The sequence below is a fragment of the Erpetoichthys calabaricus genome, chromosome 5 (genome assembly GCF_900747795.2).
Source record: "Erpetoichthys calabaricus chromosome 5, fErpCal1.3, whole genome shotgun sequence".
In the NCBI taxonomy this organism is placed as follows: Eukaryota; Metazoa; Chordata; class Cladistia; order Polypteriformes; family Polypteridae; genus Erpetoichthys; species Erpetoichthys calabaricus.
The window spans coordinates 487,501-507,623 of record NC_041398.2 but is presented as its reverse complement, the minus strand read 5'-3'; the positions used below and the strand labels follow the sequence as shown (position 1 = coordinate 507,623).

The 20,123-nt window shown below is 41.3% G+C and overlaps 2 protein-coding genes across 2 annotated transcripts in view; one reads left to right on the top strand and one right to left on the bottom strand.

Moving 5' to 3' along the window:
• LOC114651550 (tripartite motif-containing protein 16-like) overlaps window positions 1–9,977 on the top strand; it is a 39,008-nt gene extending 29,031 nt beyond the window's left edge. Inside the window, exon 6 of the mRNA XM_028801351.2 lies at window positions 8,908–9,977. Within this exon, the coding sequence (XP_028657184.1) occupies window positions 8,908–9,446 (539 nt within the window). The 3' untranslated portion in view covers window positions 9,447–9,977. The remainder of the gene's footprint in view (window positions 1–8,907) is intronic.
• LOC114651549 (tripartite motif-containing protein 16-like) overlaps window positions 1–20,123 on the bottom strand; it is a 451,159-nt gene that overhangs the window by 350,813 nt on the left and 80,223 nt on the right. The gene's annotated exons all lie outside the window — the stretch shown is intronic.

The window sequence follows — 20,123 nt, the reverse complement described above, 5'->3', positions numbered from 1 at the left end:
ATTGAAAAACAAATATTTCATACAGAGGAAAACCTGTGAAGAAAATTAAAGAAGGTCACCTGTTGAGAGAGAGAAAGTCATCCAGAGTTCCAGGGAGTCCAGTTCACGATGAGGCTAACAGTGGTAACAAATATTCTTCAAGAGAATCTCTAGGAAGGATAACAGAAGTGGAAAAACACACACACACTTGCAGTCTGTCAAGAGAAGGCAAACGTGGGCAGCAAACACCTTGGAGAAAGTCAGTCATCATCTCTGTGCTATTAGGAGAGGGAAAGGAAGACAACCTTCATCAGCGGCACACGTTCTGTGGTCGTATGACTCAAAGGGTCCTGGGAGTGCAAAGCAAGGGGTCCACCTTTACATCATTTGTCAACATGCCTGCCCACTTCACAATTCTAGTTAACAGCACTTAACTTTTTGAAAGAATTAAATAATATGAATATGAATTACCTGAAACTCACATTTTTCCAGTGTTACAAATAAATTGCTCTGTTAAAGTCCACTCAGAACATTTCCGACATGAAGGATTTTAAGAAAATATCAAAATGTCGTTTAATTATACAAAAACAGAGACTTCACCATTTCACTAAAAATGTCCATTTATAATAACTGAAAAGCAGCTGGCGTATTTATCAACCCAAAGGCTCACTGAGGCGGTAACTCTAAAGATTCCTGTCTATTATTGGATTGAATACAACAAGGAGTGCACAGCTGAACGAAATTGCGTTTCTCCAGACTCCACGTATGAGCACAAATATAAAGACAAGTGCACGTTACACAACAACAGACAGGCATAACGGGCAGCATAACAGACAGAATATACGAGGGACGTTCAGAAAGTTTCCACACTTTTATATTTTCATTGGAAACGGTGAAGGCGAGAGGAGTAATAATCAGGCAGTAAAAAGTTGGTACAACACTGGGAAAATTGCATTACAAAGGAAGGCGACTGTGTAGAAAAGTGATGTCATTTGTCTTTGAAATTCTGAATAAATAAGAGTTAAAAAAATGTGTGTAAACTTTCTGAACGTCCCTCGTGTGTATAATCTAATAGACAGATTGGTGAATCATTATAAAGTGATGAAAAGCATTAGCATAAGGCACAGACTACAGCATTTTAGGAGGTTTGAGATCATAATTATATGCAGTATGTGTCCAAACAGTCTGTCTGTGTGTGTCCAGAAATTCAACAGTCCCAATAGGTCAGCTTGTTGTTTGTTATTGCTGGGAGTTTAGTAATCTGATGGTCTGTGAGAAGAAACTCCTACTGGGTCTCACCAGTCTTGTACCACACATGGTGGTAGAGTTTTCCAGAAGGCAAACAGTGCGTGGGCTGTGTGGGTGATGCCCCTGACTATCTTGTTGGCTCTCCTAAGGTAGCGTGACAAGTACAGTTCTTGTATAGACAGGATGGTGGTTCTGATGATTCCTTTTGCCATCCTTAACACTCTTGTGATTCATCACAGTGGAGCTGCCATACCAGACTGTCAGCCTGCTGGTCCACATTCTCTTTATAGCGCCTCTGTAGAATGTTGTGGAGGTTTACTCTTGACAAAGTAGGAGGTGTTTGTAGTCCAAGTCAGGTCATCCATGATGTGCTCTCCCAGGAGCTTTGTGCTTCTTTCTGACTCCACAGTGTTGCCATGGATTATAACTGGAGTATGTACCATGTGTTTCCTCCTGAAGTCAACAATGATCTCCTTTGTCTTGATGACATTCAGTGACAGGTTGTTGTTGTCACACCAGACAATGAGTCGGTTCACTTCCACTCTGTAGGCCAAGTCGTCATTGTTGCTAATGAGGTGCACCACAGTTTTGTCATCTGCGAATCTGAAGAAACAAGTTATGCCTGGCAAGACAGTCGTGAGTCATCACAATGAACATCAGAGAGCTCAGAACACAGACCTGGGGGACCCCAGTGCTCATGGTGATGTTTTTACCAACTCGTACTGTCTGGGGTCTGTCTGTGAGGAAGCCCAATATCCTGTTGCATAATAGGGTGTTAATGCCTAGTAGGTCAAGTGCTGGGGGTTAACTTGATTTAAAGCGGACCTAAAATCAATAAAGAGCAGCTGCACATAACTGATTTTATTGGCCATGGTCATATGGAGTTTTGCTGATTTGGCATCATTGGTGGAGCGGTTAAGGTGGTACGCAAACTGAAGTGGATCAAATGGTTCGAACGTTGCAGGGAGTTTGGATGTTATATGGTCCTTGACCAGTCTTTCAAAGCAGTTCATCAAAATAAGGGTGAGAGTTACAGGGAAAGGGTCATTGAGTGTTGATGCTGGTGACTTCTTTGGCACTGGTACGATAGTAGTCGGCTTGAAGTCGGTTTGCCTCACGGAGGAATTATAAATGTCTGTAAGGACACACATCACTTTGTCAGCACATTCCCTGAGTACACACCATGCCTTGTTGACAGGACCTGCAGCTTTTTGTGGTTGACCCTTCACAGTGTCCTCCGAACATCAGCTGGGTCGAGACAGAGTGCTTCATCGTCCGCTGCTGTTGTGTTGTTCTTTTCTACCAACCGGCTGAAATAAGTGAAGCCTGAAAACCATGAGGACTGATTGAGATCATTTGTGTCAGGTGGAATGCCCAGTGTGGGATGGGTGGTCCGTGACCTTGGAACCCCTGCAAATGTTTTTATTTCTTCAGCCAATTTGGATTCACTTTATTCTTTGTTACTTAGTATTGCCTAATCTTCTTTTTGTTTTTTATAAACTTTTCTTTCTTCATCATGTAAAGCACTTTGAGCTCCGCCATTTGTGTGGGAAAGTGCTCTAGAAATCAATGGTGTTGTTGTGTTAAGTGGACTGAGGAAATCAATGCTGTCGTCACAGACTGGTGGAGGAGACCTATAGTCTGTGATAGACTGTATGCCGGGGGTCTTTAGAATCAATGAAGTGACCCTGGATTTTCTGTCCAAAAGCAATCTTTGCTGCTCTCACGCCTCGATTCAGGTTGCCTCATGTGGATCAAATGAAGGCCGCATTTCATGCTCTATAACCCTAACCCTAATCCTAACCCTAATTTTCTGGTTGGCACCTGTGGTGACATTCTTGATGACGGTCACACACTTGGATATGACTCGGCCTACTGACCATCCTGGTTGACAGTGGCAGACCCTCTGAACACATTCCAGTCTGTGCATTCACAACAGTCCTGTAGTGCTGAAGCTGCTCCCTATGGCCAGATCCTTATCTGTGTCACAGACGCCTTTGTTCTAATTAGCAGTGGCTTGTATGCTGGTATAAGAGACAGAGAGATGGTCCAAATTTCCAAGGTGGCGGAGAGGGGGGCTGCCCTAAGTGTCTGTTTGTGCAAACTTGGTCTATGGTGTTTTCTCCATTTGTTGGAAAGTCCACATGTTGGTAATAATTATGGTGTGAATTGTTGGCTTGGTTAAAGTCTCCAGCTATAATATGAACACAGTTCGGATTTGTATTTTGCATCGCACTGACCAACTGATAGAGTGTGTGGATAGTGCGTCTCTAGTGTGTTCGCACTTGGGGGAATGTATAAGACTGTGATGCTAATAGCTATGAACTCCCTTGGTAAGTCGAATGGTCAGCATTTCAGCTTCAGGAACTCTGAGCAGTTGGCTTGAGATAATTTTACTGCTAGTGCACCAACTACTGTTCGTGTACAGAAATACACCTCTTCCTCAAGACTTACTGCTAAGAGCATGGCTCCTGCCCACACAGAATGGTGTTAGTCCATCCACATGAATGGTGCTATCAGAATAACAGAATTTAGCCACGTCTTGGTGAAAATCAGGGCACAACAGTTTCCCACCTCACGCTGGGTGGTTACATCCATTCTTAAATAGTCCATTTTAATTTCCATCGAGCAGACATTAGACAACAGAATAGATGGAAGCGCAGGTTTATAGGCCTTTTGTCTAGCACTGATGCCCTCGCGTTGGCGTAGTCTCTCACACTGCTTGTGTGGCTTCCAGCTGCAGTCAGTGATGTTTGAAGAGTCCACAGCTGCACGGACACGTCTGAATCTTGCTGGTGTAAAATTTCCAGTTTATAGAGTGTTTGGAGTTCTAAGGCTAGTAAACTGCTGGGTAAGTTGATTGATAACTCCGATGCACGAAGGCTGAGCAGAGTACAGTGGAACCTCGGTTCACGAACGTCTCGGTACACGTACAACTCGGTTTACAACCAAAAAGTTCGCCAAACTTTTGCCTTGGTTCACGACCACACACTCGGTATACGAACAAGCCAGTTTCCCTTTCGGTTTGTGCGCGCTGATGATTTCCGCACATGTTGCATTGTTCTCGGTCAGACGTGTGTGTTTTCGCTGTGAACTCTTTGTGCTCTATTTCATTTCCCTTCCGGTTCATACGCCTCGATTACTGTATTTAAGCACATGTTCAGCCTCTCCCTGTTCATTGTTCTCAGTCAGACGTGCGTGCTTCACCTGTGAACTCTTTGTGCTCTACAGTATTTCGTGTGCTTTTGCAGTTAACCATGGCTTCTAAGCAAGTGAAGAGTGGTGAGAAGAAAGAGAAGAGGTGGAAAAACTGTTTACCAGTTTACTCATTTACCAATTCGAGAACCCTCGTGCTTTCAAGCAGCACAACGTAAACAAAGCCAGACTGCCAGTGATGTGGAGGGCAAACATGAAGGGTTGGGTCACAAGGACTTTGTTTTTGGAATGGGTGCACGAGGCTTTCGCTCCCACCAGCTAAACAGCTAAAAACACCAGAAACCCAAGAAATCACAAGAGAGAAAACATCCCTCCATCATGGAGCCAGACTCTCCCTCAAAACCATAACCTCCTGTCCACTCATTTTCTCCTCACTTCATGCCAGACCTCGACTCATGCAAGGTTAGTTTTCTTGGTGGTTTATGGTTAGTTTTTGTATTACAGATTTTTCAAATGTTCCTTTTTTTCCCCTGTGCTTAAAACTCATTAAAAAAAGTGTTTATACAGCAGTCGGTTGCAAGGCTATAGCGCGGACTGCTGCAATGTTACAGAGAGAGAGACAGAGAGAGAGAGAGAGAGAGGTGTTTGTGTCAGTGTTATTCAATGTTTTTACATTAGTTTACTATTACACTGTGCATTCTATGGAGTAATTAACTATATTTGTGCTTAAAAATCTTTAAAAAAATTTAATTACATACAGTTCGTACGGTCTGGAACGGATTAATTGTATTTACATACAATCCTATGGGGGAAATTGCTTCCGTTCGCGACCAAATCTGTTTACGACCAGAGGTTTGGAACAAATTATGGTCGTGAACCGAGGTTCCACTGTAGTGCAGTTTCAGGGCCGTAATCTTTTCTGCTGCGGTTTATGCTCTGAGTGAGCCGATGCTTTGCCATATCAAATTGTCATGGAGAAAGTGAGGAGGATTTCAATGACAGCTCTCTAGAACTGGACCAGCACCACGTGGGACACTTCTGAAGTTGGTAGAGAATAAGGAGACACTGCTGACATTCTTCCATCCAATTTTAAACTGAGAGTTTTGGTAATGCCAAGTAATTTAAATAATTCCAGCCTTTTGGCGATGAAAAAATCTATTCAAAATAATGGCTCTTTAACACTTTGAATGCAAGATACAAGTTAAATCATTGAGTATGTCGAAATGAGACATACCAGATGTGTTATAAATAGATAGTCTGTAGAAAAGGGATGAAGCTGCTGATGTTATGAAACAACTAGATTTGTTGCCAGATTAATAAAGATGACAGCAATCAAGATAGTGACAATCAATTGGATGAACCTGTTGGCTCTGGCACTGATGCGGGTCACTGTCCCGTTTCTTCATCCAAAGGTGGTCTGACTTGTCACAACTGTCAGGACAGAACTACTAGGACATTTTGATGCCCACTAAGTGCCGTCACCAAAAATGACCAAATGTATTGTGTGCAACAAACACAGACATCACAAAGAAACACACTTGTGCTGCTAAGCCTTCACTCTGTGTGGTGCTACACTTCAAGGGCTCATTCAAATGGAGATATTTACATGTTCTTTTTTTTTTTACATTTTTAACAGAATTGCTGTCGCTTTCTGATTGAGTTAATTATTTTTTATATATTCACAGACCAATACTGCAGCGTTCTAGTAATAAATGGTCCTGTAGTCAATGTGTTAAGATAAATCCACCCCACAGTCATTGCTTTGATACTGAAAATTCGCTCTTAACTTTTGACAGTGATGTGCGATTTACGTGAAATGTACTATCTACTTCTATGCTGTTCGATATGAGATTGGTCTACAATCGGTGTACAGTGGAACCTTGGTTCACGACCAGAATTCGTTCCAAACCTCTGGTGGTAAACCGATTTGGTCGTGAACCGAAGCAATTTCCCCCATAGGATTGTATGTAAATACAATTAATCCGTTCCAGACCGTACGAACTGTATGTAATTAAATTTTTTTAAAGATTTTTAAGCACAAATATAGTTAATTATGCCATAGAATGCACAGTGTAATAGTAAACTAATGTAAAAACATTGAATAACACTGACACAAACACCCAGGCTCCCTCTCAGCAGCACACGCTCTCTCTGTCTGTCTGTCTGTCTGTCTGTCTGTCTGTCTGTCTGTCTGTCTGTCTGTCTGTCTGTCTGTCTGTCTGTCTGTAACATTGCAGCAGTTCGCGCTATAGCCTTGCAACCGACTGCTGTATAAACACTTTTTTTAATGAGTTTTAAGCACAGGGGAAAAAAAGGAACATTTGAAAAATCTGTAATACAAAAACTAACCATAAACCACCAAGAAAACTAACCTTGCATGAGTCGACGTCTGGCATGAAGTGAGGAGAAAATGAGTGGACAGGAGGTTATGGTTTTGAGGGAGAGTCTGGCTCCATGATGGAGGGATGTTTTCTTTCTTGTGATTTCTTGGGTTTCTGGTGTTTTTAGCTGTTTAGCTGGTGGGAGCGAAAGCCTCGTGCAGCCATTCCAAAAACAAAGTCCTTGTGACCCAACCCTTCGTGTTTGCCCTCCACATCACTGGCAGTCTGGCTTTGTTTACGTTGTGCTGCTTGAAAGCAGGAGGGTTCTCAAATTGGTAAATGAGTAAACTGGTAAACAGTTTTTCCACCTCTTCCAGCACTTGAGGCCTCTGCCTGGTTAACGCTGTAACTCCTTTTGCAACATCAGCTGCTTTAATGGATTCTTTCTGCTTTAGAATAGTCGAAATTGTAGGTTTTGACTTCTTGTACTCGGCGGCAAGATCAGTAACACGAATGCCATGCTCATACTTTTCAATAATTTCTTTCTTTACTTCGATTTCAATTTTCTGTAAAACTTTCTTCTCACCACTCTTCACTTGCTTAGAAGCCATGGTTAACTGCAAAAGCACACAAAATACTGTAGAGCACAAAGAGTTCACATGTAAAGCACGCACGTCTGACTGAGAACAATGAACAGGGAGAGGCTGAACACGATTTTAAATACAGTAATCGAGGCGTATGAACCGGAAGGGAAATGAAATAGAGCACAAAGAGTTCACAGCGAACGCACACATGTCTGACCGAGAATAATGCAACACATGCGGAAATCATCAGCGCGCACAAACCAAAAGGGAAAATGGCTTGTTTGTACACCGAGTGTGTGGTCGTGAACCGAGGCAAAAGTTTGGCAAACTTTTTGGTCGTAAACCGAGTTGTACGTGTACTGAGACGTTTGTGAACCGAGGTTCCACTGTACACTGAAGTCCTTTGACATCATGGCTCAGGAAGTGGGACAGAATATTTACTTTTCTTATTCGTATGTTTGAAACACCAAGAGAAACTTCAGGCAATAATAAGTTTGAGTTCCGACTATTGGACTAGGAAAAAAAAACAAATATGTATTGACAGAAATTAATGTTACTTGATAACAATAAAACAAAAAAACAAGAAAGAAAGAGCATCTTGTGACAAAAGCAGTAGGTAGATCAATGAGAAGTGCAGTCATCTCCTCCATGTCTACTCTGTGAGTCGGTCATGATGTCTGCTGTAGTGTATGCTCTGCCTGGAACATGGGGCATTCAGCAGGAAAGAAATGAACCTGAGGAGCTGCTGGTAGAATGGAGGAGAGATCTGCAAACGCACAAAAGATACAGATGTGACGCAGACAACAACCAGGCCCAGGATTCAAAATCTGAAGGTAGAATCTGTGAAGGAGCAGCCCTAACCATTAGGCCAACGAATCACCAGAAAGTACAATTACACTTCCTAGTTTTCTTTTATTTCGCTGTTATTTCAGGTCTTCTATTAAACTGAGTATTTCATTCATTGAATAAGCAGGTTCAGTTTGCTTAAAGGATTATTTGTCTCATGAGCTGCGTAGCACTAGATGCTCAATGTCCATTTTGTCTCCTGATTGGTAAATCAACAAGATGTCAGTCATGATGCTAATTCAATCACAGGTAGTGTAGCCCTGACCTGTGGGGTGACCCCTAAATGTTTAATAGACCATTGGAAATGGAAGAACGAAAGACTGGGAATGGAAGGAGCACAACAAGGATCAGAGACTTATTGTGAGGGAAGGAAAATCAGTTTGGTGATGAAGTGTGGCAGTGGATTGATTTTAAATTAAAATTAACGGTGACAATAAACAGTGTCATTTAATAAAGTCAGTGGTCAGTGTGGACACTTGATTAGAACTCTGACCTCGACGGTGACCATATGGTGTTTCCCATAATTCCAGACTACTGGGGCTTCTTCTAGTTGTCCAGCTTGCCTGCCTTTCACTTCGTTGTCTGTTGTCATCTTTTTATGATTTAATTTTTAATCCCCACAGATTCTCTCCAATCAGATGAGCTCTTTACTATTAGTGTCTTGTCAGCTCAGCTCCTGATTGGATCTTGTTAATTGTCTATGTTGTGCTTCGCCCCCAGTCCCATTACAAACTCCCAGATTTCCTCACTCATTTTGTTTTCTGTCCTTTCAGATTCTTGTCCACTCACACTGGACATCAACACGGCACACAGGTGGCTCTGTCTGTCTGAAGGGAACAAGAAGGTGACTTGTGATGACACAAAGCACTGTTATGGTACTTATAAGAGTTTCGACTGCTGGGAGCAAGTTCTGTGTAGAGAGGCCCTGAATGGGAATCGCTTTTACTGGGAGGTGGAGTGGACTGGAAAAAGTATAGCAATTGGAGTGGCATATGAAGGAATGAGCAGGGAAGGACTGGGCAGGGAGTGTGGCCTTGGATACAATGACAAGTCCTGGAGTTTGTACCGTTCTGATTCTCAGTATTTTGTGTGTCACAACAACAAGGAGACTCTAATCAGCGCCCCCTACAGCCCCAGAATAGGTGTGTATCTGGACTGGCCTGCTGGCTCTCTGTCATTTTATAGCGTCTCACACACAATGACCCTCCTGCACAGGTTCAACACCTCCTTCACTGAGCCCCTCTATCCAGGGTTTTGGGTTTGGTTTAACTCCAGTGTAACAATCAGCCAACTCAGGCCTTGTGACAAGTGACCAGCATCCTCTGCTAGTTACTTAATCTCTACAAAATTGGAGGTCCTCTTTTGTGTCTGTAGCTTGAGATCAAAATGAATTCTGCAAGATGGAGGTTTGGAAGGGTGAGGAATAGGGTTTGGCACCTTTGAGTCTGAATCTGGAGATGAAAATTATGTTTGGGCTCTTGGGTGCTCTCCTGGTTTAGTTTGCATGTATCAAATTGATTCCAGTATGTCCAGTAAGGTGCTGACAGGACTACTTATGTCATTATACTCAAAAGTTAAATATGGTGTCCTGCAGACCTCAATAGTTGAACTGTCATTTTTTTCACTTTATGTCACATTAATTTCCACATGTGTGCTGATGACACCCAGCTAGGCCTTAGTTTTAAACCCAATAACATACTGTATCTTTTTTTTTTTTTTTTTTATTTATTAATGTTATTGTAATCATTCCATACAAATAGATCAATTTATACAAAAAAGAATTGAAGACAAATCAAACCCCACCCTTGAGAAGGAGAGCATGGCCAAAGGAGAATTGCTTAGGGCTTTTTAATAGGGCAAAAATAAACAAGGAAAAAAAAAAAAAAAAATATATATATATATATATATATATATATATATATATATATATATATATATATATATATATATAAATAAATAAATGGTGAAGGAAAAGAAATGCGGAAATAATTATTTCTTCTTATTCTAAAATAATATTGATCAGATCCTGCCAGGTTTTGAAAAAATTTTGTACAAATCCTCTAACTGAGAATTAGATTTTTTCCAATTTCAAATAATATAAAACATCGGTTTCCCACTGACTTATCAGAGGAGAATTGGGATTCTTCCAATTTAACAGAATAAGTCTGCGTGCCAAAAGTGTAGTGAATGAAATCACGTTTGCTTGTCCTTCTCTAATTCAAGTCCATCTGGAAGAACACCGAACACAGCTGTTAGTGGGTTAGGAGGGATTGTGACACCAAGGCTGTCTGAGAGGCACTTAAAAATTTTGGTCCAAAATGATGTTAGTTTGGTGCAGGCCCAGAACATGTGACCCAGTGAGGCAGCAGCTTGGTTGCAGCGCTCGCAGGTTGGATCCTGGCCTGGAAACATTTTGGACAGTTTTAAGTGAGACAGATGAGCTCGATATATAATGTTTAGTTGAATAATTCTATGCTTTGCGCATATTGAGCTCAAGTGAATTCTCTGCTTTGCTACCTTCCACTCCTTTTCTGATATATTGATTAAGAGATCTTCTTCCCAATGTCCTCTTGGATCTTTAACACTAGAATTACCATAGCCTACGAAAAAACTCATAAATCCGTCCCACCTTAAATCGCGTCTTAAATCCGTTTGCACCTCTCCGCCAGAGTCCTTTGTCATCTAAATGTGCTGATAAACCAAAGCTACTAGCAGCCAGCTATTCCATCCCCCCACCGACTTAGAATGAACTTCTCTCCTAGCTCAAGCCTTGCCTTGATTTGATTACCTGGGATTGAAGTGGAGTTTTACAGTGGAAATAATTCTAGCGTTATTTGAAATACATGCATTTCATGTGTGTTCCATTTCTATAGTAGGCTGTGCAAACACATTTTTAAAACAGATACGTTTTTCATATTCTAATAGTAAATGACAAAAATGTAGGCATAAACTATATAACGTATGAAGCCTGAAGTCCATATATCAAAGAAACACTTTCACAAAAGGTACAAATAAGAGAACACGTGCGCTTTCATTCAAAAATATAAAAAAAAAAGCCGCGTTAGCATGCCGCATTGACAGCCTTACTACAACCACCGCAGTGGCGTAATGGTATCAGCCCGTAACTGCGAATCAGAGGGTGGCGAGTTCGATCCCGCACGGCTCCACTTCGAGAAATGAACTGCTCTTATTCTTACAATTTTAGAATAACAACATAAATTTGATTTCAGTCTGTAACAGCCGGTGTAACTTATGATACTGGTAAATGTTAGCTTTTTTTTTTTTTTTTTTTTAATTCACTTTTCATTCTCGCAGTCACATTCAGAATCAATCCATACAACCCCATCTGACACAGCTGGTTTCATATAAATAAAAGTGCACTTTTATTCAAGACTATAACCGAAGAATAAAGAAAGCAAGTTACAGTTGGTGGTTGATACGACAGCTTGCGTCGTGCAATGTTAAGAACTGCTGATTTCCGATCCGTGCTATATAAAATCATCACATTCAAATATGAACAGTTCCCACACACCCAAGGTCCGCCATTCCTACATTTACGACATGTGTACTTGTTGCAGTGTACACACCTCTCTGTGCTATGGTTCCTATTACAGTGAATGAGCACCTGACACTGTACTTTCTTCCCTGGGGGAAGCTGAGGTCTTAGAACGGAAGTTTGTTGACGCTGTATCATCTTTTCTTTTTCCATCGCCTTTTCCTGTAAGAAGCGACGACGAAGTTCCTCTGCAAGGTGAGCCATGAACACTCTTCTTTTCTCAGCGGACCCCGAGCATGCCTTATACAGTACGTGTGCATTCATCGCTGCTAGGTCAAGGATGTTGTAGAACACAGCAACCGGCCACCTGCGTGTTCCTGTGCGCACTGAACAAGCACGCGCCTTCTGGTCCATGATGTCAACGCCACGCTGCGGAAAAAAGAAAGACAAATATATGTGACATTTTGAAGAAATCATTTTATCACCAGAAGAGCACCAGAATACTTCGTCACACTAATATTTTTTTCATTAGCATACCTTCATGTGGTTGTAGTCTGTGACCGTGTTTGGTTTTTTTTTTTTTTATCTTGCCCAAACTCCACATCATGGTGCATTGTGCTGAGAATGCAGACAGACTTCATCTTTTTGGGCACATACACTGTCAGCATGGCACTGGGAGATCTAAACACCAGCGTGGAGAATTGTTCGTGTACTGAACTGACTTTAGCTGCAGGTGGAAGTTCCCGTCGCACTTTATTCATGGTGCCAAGCAGAGTTGTATTGCGGTGCAGCAGTCTATTAGCCAGCGAAAGTGACGTGAAGAAGTTGTCTGTTGTTACGGTTCTGCCTTTTTGGATTGTGGCAGATTTGGAGACAAAGTACATGTGCAATGCCACTCCTTATTTAGGAAAAGATCCCAGTCGTCCCACGGGAGAAAGACTTTCCGAGTCTGTGGTCATAAAGCTTATGGAGCCATTTCTGGACAAAGGCAGAACCGTAACAACAGACAACTTCTTCACGTCACTTTCGCTGGCTAATAGACTGCTGCACCGCAATACAACTCTGCTTGGCACCATGAATAAAGTGCGACGGGAACTTCCACCTGCAGCTAAAGTCAGTTCAGTACACAAACAATTCTCCACGCTGGTGTTTAGATCTCCCAGTGCCATGCTGACAGTGTATGTGCCCAAAAAGATGAAGTCTGTCTGCATTCTCAGCAAAATGCACCATGATGTGGAGATTGGGCAAGATAAAAAAAAAAAAACCAAACACGGTCACAGACTACAACCACATGAAGGTATGCTAATGAAAAAAATATTAGTGTGACGAAGTATTCTGCTGCTATTCTGGTGATAAAATGATTTCTTCAAAATGTCACATATATTTGTCTTTCTTTTTTCCCCAGCGTGGCGTTGACATCATGGACCAGAAGGTGCGTGCTTGTTCAGTGTGCACAGGAACACGCAGGTGGCCGGTTGCTGTGTTCTACAACATCCTTGACCTAGCAGCGATGAACGCACACGTACTGTATAAGGCATGCACGGGGTCCGCTGAGGAAAGAAGAGTGTTCATGGCTCACCTTGCAGAGGAACTTCGTCGTCGCTTCTTACAGGAAAAGGCGATGGAAAAGGAAAAGGTGATACAGCGTCAACAAACTTCCGTTCCAAGACCTCAGCTTCCCCCAGGGAAGAAAGTACAGTGTCAGGTACTCATTCACTGTAATAGGAACCATAGCACAGAGAGGTGTGTACACTGCAACAAGTACACATGTCGTAAATGTAGGAATGGCGGACCTTGGGTGTGTGGGAACTGTTAATATTTGAATGTGATGATTTTATATAGCACGGATCGGAAATCAGCAGTTCTTAACATTGCACCACGCAAGCTGTTGTATCAACCACCAACTGTAACTTGCTTTCTTTATTCTTCGGTTATAGTCTTGAATAAAAGTGCACTTTTATTTATGTGAAACCAGCTGTGTCAGATGGGGTTGTATGTATTGATTCTGAATGCGACTGCGAGAATGAAAAGTGAATTAAAAAAAAAAAAAAAAAAAGCTAACCTTTACCAGTATGATAAGTTACACCGGCTGTTACAGACTGAAATCAAATTTATGTTGTTATTCTAAAATTGTAAGAATAAGAGCAGTTCATTTCTCGAAGTGGAGCCGTGCGGGATCGAACTCGCCACCCTCTGATTCGCAGTTACGGGCTGATACCATTACGCCACCGCGGTGGTTGTAGTAAGAATGTCAATGCGGCATGCTAACGCGGCTTTTTTTTTTTTTATATTTTTGAATGAAAGCGCACGTGTTCTCTTATTTGTACCTTTTGTGAAAGTGTTTCTTTGATATATGGACTTCAGGCTTCATACGTTATATAGTTTATGCCTACATTTTGTCATTTACTATTAGAATATCAAAAACGTATCTGTTTTAAAAATGTGTTTGCACAGCCTACTATAGAAATGGAACACACATGAAATGCGTGTATTCCAAATAACGCTAGAATTATTTCCACTGTAAAACTCCACTTCAATCCCAGGTAATAAAATCAAGGCAAGGCTTGAGCTAGGAGAGAAGTTCATTCTAAGTCGGTGGGGGGATGGAATAGCTGGCTGCTAGTAGCTTTATCAGCACATTTAGATGACAAAGGACTCTGGCGGAGAGGTGCAAACGGATTTAAGACGCGATTTAAGGTGGGACGGATTTACGAGTTTTTTCGTAGGCTCTGGTAATTCTAGTGTTAAAAGGTAGGGACTCTAATAAGATTTTATATAATGCAAAAATGGTGTTTAATTCCTCAAAATTGAGCAGTATTTTTTCCAGCACGGTGGAGGGTACAAGGTGAGGAAAATCCGACAGTTTCTGTTTAACAAAATTTCTAATTTGAAGATAGTGAAAGAAATGTGTAGCTGGGAGGTTGAATTTTAAACATAATTGTTCAAAAGATGCAAATATGTTGTCTATATAAAGATCTCTGAGCATTTTAATCCCAAATCTTTTCCAGGTATTAAAAACTGGATATGTTTGTGAGGGTCGAAAGAGGTGGTTCTCTTGCAGAGGTGCCACTGATAAAAGATTTCCCATCTTAAAATGCTTTCTAATTTGTTTCCATATTCTGAGTGAGTAAAGCACAATTGGGTTATTAGTATATTTGAGATAACTTTCATTTATTGGAGAGCAGAGCAGGGAGTATAAAGAAGTACTACAGGATTTTATTTCTATTGTGGACCAAGCCTGTGTATGTTCATTTATTTGTGTCCAGGTTTTTATGGCTTGTATGTTTGCTGTCCAGTAATAAAAATGAAAATTAGGTAAAGCCATGCCACCTTCTGCCTGAGGTCTTTGTAGGGTCGCTCTTCGGATACGTGGGTGTTTTGAGTTCCAAATGAATGAGGTTATTATTGAATCTAACTGTTTAAAAAACGATTTATTGATATATATTGGAATATTTTGAAATAAAAAGAGAAGTTTAGGAAGGATATTCATCTTAACAACGTTAATTCTTCTGGCTAGAGTGAGATGAAGGGTTGACCATCTATGCAAGTCTTGCTTGATTTTTTCCATACAGACGGCAAAATTTTGTTGATAAAGAGCTTTATGTTTACTTGTGATATTTACCCCTAGGTATTTAAACTGATCTGCTATGGTAAAAGGTAGGGTGTCTAATCTGATATTATATGCTTGTGAATTCACTGGAAAGAGTATACTTTTTTTCAGATTAATTCTAAGACCAGATATCTTTTGAAATTCTGTTAGTGCTGTTAAAACAGCAGGGACAGTGTTTTCTGGGTCTGATATATATAAGACCATATCATCTGCACTGCGGTGGGTTGGCACCCTGCCCGGGATTGGTTCCTGCCTTGTGCCCTGTGTTGGCTGGGATTGGCTCCAGCAGACCCCCGTGACCCTGTGTTCGGATTCAGCGGGTTGGAAAATGAATGGATGGATGGATATCATCTGCATATAGAGAAATTTTCTGTTCCAGTCCTTACCAATCCATACTGTATCTTTTATGGCAGGGGTAGGCAACGTCGGTCCTGGAGTGCCACAGTATGTGCAGGTTTTTGTTCCAACCCAGTTCCTTAATGAGAACTCAATTATTGCTGATGAAGCACATATTGCTTAAGTGACATTTTAATGCTTCATTTTAGTGGTATCGCTTGTTAAGGTTCTCCAACCTTAATTGCTTATTTCAATCTTAAACTGCTGCATTCAGTGTTTTAATCGCTCCTTATTAGCAATAAGATGTAAAACAGGGGTAGGCAATGTCGGTCCTGGTGAGCCGCAGTGGCTACAGGTTTTCATTCAACCCAATTGCTTAATTAGAAACCAATCATTGCCAATCTCAGACCTTATTTAATTGTATGGCTTGTTAGTCTGTGCAATGTAAGGCTTTTATATCATAGATTTTTTTCCTTTCCAAGGATATCATCCAAATGATTTGAAGCCTAAAACATATCATTTTCAGTCTGTCACATTTTTCTATTAAGTGTTTTATTAAATCAAACCGTGCATGATGAACACACACAGATGTAATTGGAAAAAAGCTAGCTGGAGAACTGCTGGCTGCTTTGTCTTTTACATCTTATTGCTAATAAGGAGCAATTAAAACACTGAATGCAGCAGTTTAAGATTGAAATAAGCAATTAAGGTTGGAGAACCTTAACAAGCGAGACCACTAAAATGAAGCATTAAAATGTCACTTAAGCAATATGTGCCTCATCAGCAATAATTGAGTTCTCGTTAAGGAACTGGGTTGGAACAAAAACCTGCACATACTGTGGCACTCCAGGACCGACGTTGCCTACCCCTGTTTTATGGCATCCTGAATTAATTCAAAGAGTGGATGGATGAGAATTACTTGCTTCTTAATATAGAAAAAGCAAGAGGAAATGATGCAGATCTCAACAGTATTTTATAACTGCCTCACTCTGGCACTCTAATCATTAGTCCCACTGAACCAGAAGACATCTTTGAAGAATATCTGCTCACTTTGTGTTGCATGTACATATGTGGATATATAGTGTGTTTCTATTCAGGGTTTGTGTTCTACTCTCTTAGCTGTAAATCCTCTCACTAGAAGAAAATATATTTTGATGTTTAGCGATGCGAGGAAGTTATAAACTGGCTCCATTTATGTTAACTCTGTTATGTTCTTGCCAGTTTGAACCCAATCTGCATCTTTATAAGTATTTATTAAGTAAATCAAACCCATCAAATATTCCCACAGGCCATCATTAGTGTTGAGTGAAGGTGATGTGACTTTTTTTTGTCCTGATTTTGTTAATGCAGGATCTTGGAGTTTGAAGACAGACTGTTACTGTTAGGACTTTAATGATTTCCATAAGCAACAAAACTGCAAATATGTGACTAAGGGTCACCAAAAAGCCACCAGACGTGACCCGACTCTTATCTGGCATGAACTAAGCAGTTTGGGATTGATTTATGACGTAGCTAAGAGAAGGGGAGACTACTTTCAAGATAAAGAGAGTGTGCACTGTGCTAATTGGGCATTCGGGACTTCAGCTAAAGTTCTGGATCAGCATTAATGCTAATAAAGACCTCCTTTTGTTAAATTACAATATTTTTCTTCCACAGACACCAGTATGTCTTTCAAAACACAATTTATAAAATTTCCTAACACCTGTTTTTTTGTTTGCTTTTCTTTTTTTAATCGTGAAAATACTGTAAAATTAAGAAATTATACAAATATGCAGGGTACTGAAAAATAAAGATGTACTTACTTTTAGTAGGATTGACTGCTGCAATGTGTTCAAATCATTCTTTATGCTGCTTTCAGTTCATTTAAAATGTTGATGCAGAACTTGATGTTGTCAGATGGTGTCACAATCTTGGTAACATGAGTGGTAGGATTGCAAAAGAAGCTTAGGAACAAGCCAGGAACTTCACTGGCCAGCCCAGAAGAAACTCATCCCAACCCAGCCATTGGCCCACTGCTATCATCAGGCTTCGGTCTGAACAGGCATACAAGTAGGAAGCTGGAAGCTGGGTGGTGAAAAACATAAAGAACAAGAAAGTCAGTCAGTCAGTCAGTCATTATCCAACCCACTATATCCTAACACAGGGTCACGGGGGGTCTGCTGGAGCCAATCCCAGCCAGCACAGGGCGTAAGGCAGGAACAAATCCCCGGGCAGGGTGCCAGCCCACCGCAGGGCATACACGCACACACCAAGCACAATTTAGAATCGCCAATGCACCAAACCTGCATATGTTTGGACTGTGGGAGGAAACCCAAACAGACACGGGGAGAACATGCAAACTCCACGCAGGGAGGACCTGGGAAGCGAACCTGCAGGTCTCCTTTACTGCAAGGCAGCAGTGCTGCCCACTGCGCCACCATGCTGCCAAACTACAAAGACATTCGAAATACACAAAAGAGTGAACGGTGCCTGACTCATGGCTCTTCATGTAGAATATCAGCACATGCAGACCACCAAGTGCCCACATCAGTCAGCAGACAAAGATTCCTGAGGTAGCAGCCACTTAGCCACCAACATGACTCATCACGGAGACAGTCAAGAGATGAACGACTTCATAACCGACATCATCAGAATGGAGAGAGTGAAGAGGAAGTCCTAGAAATCCAAAATGTTACATATGTTCCCTAAAGCCCATGGATGACGTTTCACACCATCTGATCACTGTATCTTCACATGGTGGGCTTTCCCACTGCGCCTTGACCAGGGTTATAACATTCTAGGTCTAGATAGATAGATAGATAGATAGATAGATAGATAGATAGATAGATAGATAGATAGATAGATAGATAGATAGATAGATAGATAGATAGATAGATAGATAGATAGATAGATAGATAGATAGATAGATAGATACTTTATTAATCCCAAAGGGAAATTCACATACTCCAGTAGCACCTTACTGATAAAGAACAATATTAAATTAAAGAGTAATAACAATGCAGGTATACAGGCATACAGGTCTAAAGATTCTGTTTATTCATTTTTGCAAGTTATTCGGGATGTAAAAGGGGGTCTTGACTTTCCTGACAGCATGATGGTTCAAGTTGTACAGTAAGCCCACGTGTTTAATTTTCCGTAGCCTAACAAGTATCAAGTTCAGTAGATTCTCACGGTGACAATTTCTCAGTACTCTGAGCACAAACTGGCACACAGTTGGGGGCTTCTGTGTTTACTTGCACCCAGGCCCAAATATGGGCTTTATTACCACTGAGCTGCTCCTTCATATCTGGCCATCGTTGTCACATCTGTGCAGTCAAAGAGATGCTTTGTCAGTTTAGTGTAAAGTGAAACTCCTGGATGTCAAATGCATCTCTCCTGAACTAAAGTGTTATTAGTGACACTCAGTCGTGTTCTTCAGACATCTCAGATATCCCAGATGCAATGGATGGCACTCATGTACAAACATCAGGATCAGCGGGACCACCAGAGGCTGACTGAGGTCAGTCCATTGGAATGTCACCGACGTGTGTGCCCAGCTATGTTGTTCCACTCTAATCAAACTCCTCAGCCAAAGTGAGGGTCCAAGCTGGGGGTCTCACATGAACGACAGAAGCTTTCATTTTCTTCACTGAAAGTGTAAGAACTGTTTGCATATACAAGGTCTGTCTATGAAATAACGAGACAATCACTCCCTTTCATTTAGGTAGCAATTCTGATGCTTGCCCCCTGCAATATACTCCCCATTCACAGTTACACGCTGATGCAGTCTCGGCTTCCACTGGTCGAAGGTGAGGAGCTGATCAGCTTCTGTCAGCTGTTTCAAGACATCTGACGTTTTCTTATTTACTCTTTCACTGCATCTGTTGACTCAAAATGTGTTCTTTTAACCTACTTTACTGATGAAGGCTTGCACTGATAAACTTACCGCTCCCGTTTCTCACTTTATCAACTGTAGTTTCCACACCCGTGTTGTTCCAAGTGATTTAAAAACTGCTGCTGTAACCCCTGTCTTAAAAAACCTGGCTCAGATCCCTTACAGCTCAAATGTTATCACCCAATTTCTAATCTTCCATTTATAGCTAAGATCTTAGAAAAGGTTGTTGCTGCTCAACTCAATGATTATTTAAACCTGCATAACCTGCTTGAGCCTTTTTAATCAGGACTCAGAGCCCTACATAGCACTGAAACTGCTTTACTTAAGGTAGCCAATGACTTACTGATAACCGCAGATTCTGGGATGGCCGCTCTTCTAGTTCTCCTTGACTTTTGATACAGTTAACCAGGACATTTTACTGTCCTGTCTTTCAGTTATTGGCATCTCTGGTGCTGCTCTTTCTTGGTTCACATCACACCTCAGTGATCGCCAGTATGATGTCTTTATTAGGGAATACAAATCTGCCGCTACTTCATTCACACGAGGTATTCCTCAAGGGTCAGTTCTCGGTTCAATCTTCTTCAACATTTCTATGCTCCAATTAGGTGAGATTACTCGTCGGTGTGGTCTGAGCTTCCACTGCTATGCCGATGACACACAACTTTATGTAAGC